A 7,937-nucleotide genomic window follows, 5' to 3' on the forward strand; every position below is an offset into this window, starting at 1 on the left:
CTAAATGTACATGTCCTGTATTCAAGAACATCCCTACCACATTACTTGTACTTTCTAGTCATGCAGATTACACTAAGTGTGCATGTAGTTAACACTTTATGGTAACCAGTGATAATTCCCCTCAATATTTAAGCCTGCAAGAAAATCAGAAGAAAAGCTAAGAAGGTATGAGTTCATAGGTTCATAGGTGTGTACTAGGCTAATGTCCCTGGAGCTTTTAGAAGCCTAGCCCATAGAAGTGCCCTGGCATCATGCCGCCTGACGTTAATTCCCAGTGCCTCTATCAAGTACAGCCACTGCAGTGATCCCTGGGGTGAACTTTCTATTTCCCATCCACTCATCAAGATTTCTCTTGAAGAAGGCCAGTGCGGTGCTCTGCTTGACATGTATGGGAAGTCTATTCCAGAGCATGGGCAGTCTCTGGGTTATGAACCTGTCCTTCCAGCATGTTCAGTTGATTGTGGTAATGAGGTTGAGGTCTCTGGAGAATGTGGTGTGGAGGGATTTGGATTTCTTTAGATGTAGCATTTCTAACACAGCTGGGCCAGACATGGCTTTGTAAGACAAGCAGAGATTATCTCTTAATAGACAATATGAGACAGAAAATAGCTGGAGTTTTTTGAGTCTGTCCATGTAGAACATGTGTTTAAGGCCTAGGATCTTTTTTGTGAAGTACTTTTGTGGCTTTTCCAGCTGTTGCATGTGTCTATTAACATGACAAATGGGGTATTATACTCGATGATTGGCCTGAGGGAAGAGTAGATAGAGATGATGACCTCTTTCTTCCTGGATGCAAAGCGTTTGCTAATGAGATGTGCCACATAGAAGGACTTTCTGATCACAGTGGCAATGTGGTGGTTGAAGGAGAGGTTCCTGTCAACCTGTGTCCCCAGATCTCTTATAACACCTTCAGTATTCAGTGGGCTCCCATCGATGTGGTAATTAGTGGGAACTGAGTTTTTCCCAAAGGGGATAATGATGCCATTTATTGCATTAAGCTTAAGGTCTTGGTTTCAGCACCAGTCACTGGTCTTAGTGAGGCCTTTCTGTAGGATATCTACATCACTTGGGGAGTTAATAATGGTTCCCAGCTTGCAGTTGTCTGTGAACTTCATCATCCAGAGTCCCTCTGTGTTGGCCTGGACTTTTGTGAAGTAGATGCCAAACAGGAAAAGACCCAGGACCGATCCCTGTGGGACTCCACTCGTGACTGGTCAGCAGTCTGACTTGGAGTCTGCTACTTTCACACTGTGGGTTCTATCTGTGAGCCAGTTTGCAACCACCTAGCAATATAGGGGTTGATGCCTAGTTTGGTGAGTTTAGCAATAATTCCTGAGTGGGGAATGGTATCAAAGGCCTTGGCCAGATCGAGGAAGACTGTATGAACTGCCTTGCCCTCATCCACAGCTCTGGTGACTGACTCAAAGAAGTCAACCAGGTTGAGCAGGCATGATCTACCTTTCACAAAACCAAATTGCATAGGATCTAGAGTTTGGTGATTCCATATATCCTTGTTAATTAGGTCCATGACGATGTGCTCCATAGCCTTACATATCAGACTAGTCAAGCTAATGGGGTGATAACTCCCGGGGTTTGTAGTTGCTCCCCCTTTATGGAGAGTTATTACTGCATAAGTGCACCATTCAGTAAGGACAAAGCCTGAGATGAGGCTGTGATTGAACAAGGCACACAGATGTGATGTCAGTTCACTTTGTAGTTCATGTAGAACACATCCAGGCATATTGTTGGGTCCCATGGAAGTTGTATTCTTGGCCTTGGACAATGCAGCTTTAAGTTGTGCTGCAGTAATGCTGGGTGTCTGGCATTCCTCCGGTATTGTGATTGGTCCAATACGTGGGGTGAGGGGGATAAAGTTGGTACTGAATCTGTCAGCTAGTATGTTGGCAATATCTGTTGACTCAGTATAGGAGGTACCATTGCGCAGTAACTCAGAGCAAACTTGGGTATTGCTGTGAACATTCTTAATATAACTACAGAAGGCTTTATGGTTGTTTTTAGTGTCTGCTGCAATTCTGCCTTCATAGCTGGCTTTAGAGGTTTTGATGAGGGATCTCAACTTTTTGTTGAGGATAATAAGGGAGTTTTTCTAGTCTTGGGACTTCATATTTTTCTGGAACAGTTTCTTTCTTCTGTTGTAGAGTTTATTAATGGCAGGGGACCACCAGATTGGCTTCCTTTTTTTGGAGGAGATATTTTGGTTCTGTTGGGTATGGCTAGTTCCATGCATTTATGTCCATGTTCATACAGTGCATTCGTGTATGATTTGGCAGTCATGCATCTATTTTCTATTGACATGGGTGCCATAAAGTCAGCCACCTCTGTTTTTAGGAGCCCAAAGTCAGCTTTGGAGAAGTTTTTCATGATGGTTACCTTTGCAGCGGAGTGTGGGTGAGATGTTGATTTCCATGGAGATTAGTTTGTGGTCAGATCTAACCAGGGAAGAATTGACTATTGGTGCAGAGCAATGGCTGCCCATGTTAGTAATAATCATGTCAAGAATGTTGCTGCCTCTAGTGGGGGTAAGAATGAGCTAGTCCAGGGCATTGGAAATGATGAATTTCAGGAAGTATTGGGCCAGTGTATTAGTGCATGAGTAGTTTTCCCAGTTGATAGAGGGGTAGTTGAAGTCACCTAGTATGAGAGTGTTGGCTTGAACCCTAATAGTTTCCAGGGTGCTTAGGAACATGGAGTGAGAGTCTTGGAACATGGTTGGAGACCTATAGCAGGCCATCTTACCCAATGTTAGTTGCACCTGAAGTATCTCACATGTGTTATGCTGGGCTAGAACTCTGGAGGTGTGCATATCCTTCATGAATGTAGAGACACCACTGCCTTTTGCTCTTCGGTCCATGTTCTGGGGCCGAAAGGTGTGGAATGAGTTATAGCCTGGTAGCACAGGGGTACTTTCTGCTGCTTTAAACCAGGTCTCTGTTACACCACAAATGTCGATGTTCTCCATTTTGAGGAGTGTTTTGAGCAAGTGCATCTTGAGATTTAGACTTCTAGTGCTGAGCAGCATGACCCTCAGATTGCATTTATTTATTTATGATTGTGTTGTTTGTTCACTCAGAATGAGGTACACTTAGAGTGCACTTAGTTTAGGAATTCATGAATCCCAGGCAGTATGTCATTAACAGAAGGGAATGAATTGTAAAGAAATAGACATGCATGAATTTAACTATGAATTAAAAAGCTCAAATGTTAATTATATTACATGAGCATAATATATGAAGTGCTCAGGATTCATTGTATATTATGTGGCTATGAAATTCCTTGTGACTTGTCATGCTAAGGTTTGCAATTGTGACATTACTTATTGTGTTTTAGGTGTTATGTTGGTTTATGAACTTTATTGCTCAAGTACAGCATGACATACCTGTATAAAAATGGATCCATTACTTCAACTTTTTTTATTTCCTTCAGTTTATGCTCTTTACTAATGTGCTACATTTTTTTTCCTGCCACTGACTTATATTGTCTTGATATTTAGTGTGCACTGTAGGCATCCCATAATATCTTGCCACTACTAAAATTAATCTAATGTGCTATAGTATCACCTATATAAACATGGACAAAATATTACTGTGATACTTACTGGGTTTTTAATTCTTGACTACATCATTGTTTAATAACTGAATAAAATAATTACTGCTATTGTGTCTTGTCTCTACTCATAGTCATTTGCCAAATCAACAATGACATTATTATGGTATGAACATAAATCAAAATATCTCACAGAGTATTCTTTACAACTGCATTCTAATGAAATATTGGCAGTGCTTTCAAGTCAATGTTTAGCACTGATAAATATTTTTTGTCACAAAGCCGGTACTCCAAGTGTGTCTTCACCATCTTTATCAATAGGTAAAGTTATCAGTCCATCCTTATCTAGTTATCAGTGACTGAAGCTTCTCCTGACAGCAACACAAAACCTGACCATAGTCGTGAGACTTTGTCATGCCCCCAATAGGCCAACAAGCAAACTTTGCCTCTTTCACATACTCCACAGTTCTGAGTAGGAGTCAAATAATTATTTTACTTTTACCCTGCCTAATAACAAACAATACCTCTTTACAAATCACTCAGTAAGCCAAGAAGCAATCTGAAATCTCCTTAAATGGCCTAGTCAGCAAAGTAATAACTGTATTATCATACTGTCTGCCACATATTTAATCTGCTGGAAGTCAGTATCTCCCTCTTAGCCTATCCATCTTGTCAGTTGTCCTTTTCCTGAAAAATCATAATTGACCTGTAAAACAACCTCTCAGTGGCAATACACAGAGAAGTCCTACCACATGCAGTCTGTTAAACATGTCAATGTCAGTATAATTTTTTTCCCACAACCTATGTGTCTCTCTTTCATGTACAATCTTATTTTGAGGCAGATCTGCTACTCTGGTCTGAGCAGGCAGTGACATGAGTAACATGTTAGAAGCATGTAACTACCATTTTAATGTAGCTGTGTTTGTAAATTATATATAAATATTTTGGTGGTAATTGTGTCTACAACAGTGACCATATCTTGCAATACTGTGTATCTACCACTCCTTAAATAGCATCCCCTCCTAGGAAATTCCAATGGACCACTGGCAATAGACTATGCCTCAGAGCAAATCTCCATAATGTTTAGAGCTGGCATTGATTCATTTTGAGCCGAAGATAGATATAACAGTACCAATTAGCATTGTTGAAGTATTTCATGGTATTGTATATAATCATGATTTCTAAGATAGGATAGATGAATTCACTGTAGCAACTCAGTTAAATTAAATTCTGCTGATTCAGATGAATTATGCATTCATGTAATAAAAGTACTTATGAGGTATCGAATATAATAAGTTCATGTTTGCATATGCTTCTTCTTTGTGTTTCTTACCAGTGTTTGCATGGGACGTCCTGCACTCCCTTCTTATTTGCTCAGAATCAAAATCAAAGGTCTGGTTTTCCTCATTGTTACTTCCATCTTCAATTCCATCCACGATTCTGTTCAGAATGGTGACAGAATATTACTCAGTATGCAAATTGCTATTCCAAGTAAATTACTGCTGCATTATTTGAAATAATTTTACATGAAGTATTCTAGTATACTGCCTTATACACAATACAGCTGGTATGAGTGCATTACATTAATTTTAATATAGTTGCTTTATATTTTCAATAGCCCACAGAAAGAATAGATTTTAATGAAATATTCATTAGATAGATAGATTATGGAAAAAGAAAAGTACAGTGAAAGAACATTCATCACCTTGAGATGGAATTAAGTATTTGAAGCTTTAAACATGGAAGACACTTTAGACAATGTAGCAAGGATCTTAAATGATACGTACATTAATTCTAAAATACACTACGCTAAAGCCTTGATTTAATATATGCAATATATAACCATGCAGTTTAAGACCAATATAAACAAACAAACACATAAATAAATAAATGAAAAGTACAAAACTAGGATATCCTCTATGACCACTGATGTAGTGGATTACTATGGAACCATTCTTCTCATAGCTAATCATTTAAATATTGGGTTAACCAGTTTTCTTTGCCATACATGTACTGCCTTCTTCTGGTGATACTTCCTGTTGTAATGTATTACTATAGCCCCAGTAATGAACAGTACTTCCTGGAAGCTGCATCACTGTGCAGCTGTTCCACCATTAAGGTAATTAAGTCCTTTGTTGTCCTGTACAGTTGGACCCTTCCTTGAGAGCTAATGTTATTGTTCTGTTTGCATGTTTATCATGTGTTCTAGTAGTAATAAAAGGGAAGAAGTAAGCTCTTAGTTTTATCACTTTGTATCTTTCTATTTATATGCATATGTGCAAGCGTATCTGTTTCTTCAGTTAACAGCTGGCTGATTCAAATGTGGTTTCCTTTTATAAAGAAAGAAAAATCTAATTTTGGTGGGGATTATACATTTTTAAACCCAGCTGTAAGGGATATAATTTCCAATGTTGAAGAATAGCTTTAGGATGTAAAATTGCACTTATGGTTGTTCATGCTCATCTTCACCACCTTGCGTTAGCCACTGCTGATTAGCCCTGGTTTCACCATAATGGAACTGTTTCCTCTTCACAGACTGCATTTTGTATGATACAAACATCTTTTGTGCTGAGGCCACAGCCCATTAGTTTGTTAACATAGGACTCAAAGAGTAGAGCTATTATCTGGTATGTACCAAAGTGACCAATTACACTGAAAGCTCTGAGTTAAGCAGACAGCAAGAGCGAGCTTGTCTTCCTTCATCTTATTTTAAACTAAATATTATAACTACTTATTACTAAACTTTATGTTCAATATGCAGTAATCTGTCTGCTACTCAAGGCTGATTGTAATGCTTTAGTGAAGTTTATTGGCTGAAAAGTAAATATTAGTCACCAGCACAATCGTAAACTCCTCTGCTTATTGTTATCTTTCGTCTGACTACATCAGTTATCGCAAGAATGTGTCTCACTGCTAAAATTCTTTGTCCTTTTTGTTTAAAATATTCCTGTTAGTAGTTGGCAAATCCTGCACTCAGCAACTGGAGTGTTCCTCCTACATTTGTATTCCCTTATTTACATACATTGGCAGAGCAAGGTTATGTGTAGTAAGCATGACTATTAGGGTGGCAAACATATCCACACAGCCACTCTCATGCAGGGTGTCTTCACTGCTATTTTGAAGGTTGCACCATTTGCTTAAGTAATTGTGTTCTGGACATCTGTGTACTCTGGCTGTCAATTTTAAACAATTCTTGCAGTGCAATTTAAATATATGTTTTTGCACTTAGATAACTCTTTGTGGATCCCTTTTCAAAACGTATTTTATAGTGACTGCAAGGAGACTGAAAAAGAGAATGCTGTATGAAAGCAGTAGTCATTGCAGGGTCTTTACCAGTAACACCATCACCATATGCACTGCACTCCCCTACCACAATAAGCAAAGATCAAAAAGGAATGTAAGCACCTCCTGGCTAGTTAATACAAACAAACTTATTACAACACTTTCCTATACTGTTACTTATAGTTACTCCTACTATTTACATGCCATCAATACACCCCAGTCCTCCACATACAACTTCTCATGGCCTGCTATCATATTACTTCTACTGACTCCTCTGTGCTTCACACATCTCATTCAAGTACCATACTTAGACCCAGAAAACAGTCAATATCAGTGAAGTATTTCACTTCATAGTCCATCATCTCCAGTACCCACCACTGACTACAGTTTTTATGTTTCATTCTAGCACATGAAGATTGGTTAAGGACGTGGTGGAGCAGGTCAATGACAAATGCCTTCAGCCAGTCGAGGCTTCTCTACAGTGGGTATTATACATACTGTCCAAGTCAGTGCCGACCACTGTATCACCACAGGCTCCTGCCTTCTCAACAACAGAATCCTCCAATGGAACACCATCAGGCAGTGCCTTGTAGACCAGGGACAGATGTTGGGCTATAATCCTTGTCACCCCCTTCCTTCCCTTACCCTCTCTCCTACACCCCTGTACCTATGAGCTACGTCACACTACCCTCATATATAAAAAAATAACTGAAAAATAGTGGGGTTATCCCCCCAAAAACATAGTACCCCTCTTCTCCAACCTTCTCCAGCACAACTCTCTTGATGTTTTTCTTCTGTGTTCCTCCCTTTGTTATATCTTCCCATTTTCAACCTTTGTTTGCTTGATTAATCAACCAGTTATGATGTAAGCAAACCCTTAGTACTTAAGAATGTGTTCCAAAGTACTCTGATTCTTTCTGATGAAGTCTTGCTTTAAGTTAGTTTGGGATGAAAAGCACGCTAAATTATAACTTTTTGTGCTTAAAAGTGCTGTTCAACTGAATATTAAGATAAATAAATCCTGTGCTTTTAATTGATTCTCAATTGTCTTGAAGCATAGACTTCCTTTCTGGAGTCAGGGCCTGAGGGTT

At 39.1% G+C, this 7,937-nt stretch overlaps 1 protein-coding gene across 1 annotated transcript in view; it reads right to left on the reverse strand.

Annotated features, from left to right (window-relative positions):
* LOC122798207 (potassium voltage-gated channel subfamily H member 8-like) overlaps positions 1 to 7,937 on the reverse strand; it is a 190,667-nt gene that overhangs the window by 171,361 nt on the left and 11,369 nt on the right. The window contains exon 2 of the mRNA XM_044066963.1: positions 4,898 to 5,004. Coding sequence (XP_043922898.1) covers positions 4,898 to 5,004 — 107 coding nt within the window. The remainder of the gene's footprint in view (positions 1 to 4,897; positions 5,005 to 7,937) is intronic.

The sequence above is a fragment of the Protopterus annectens genome, chromosome 3.part1 (genome assembly GCF_019279795.1).
Source record: "Protopterus annectens isolate FY-2018-M chromosome 3.part1, PAN1.0, whole genome shotgun sequence".
In the NCBI taxonomy this organism is placed as follows: Eukaryota; Metazoa; Chordata; order Ceratodontiformes; family Protopteridae; genus Protopterus; species Protopterus annectens.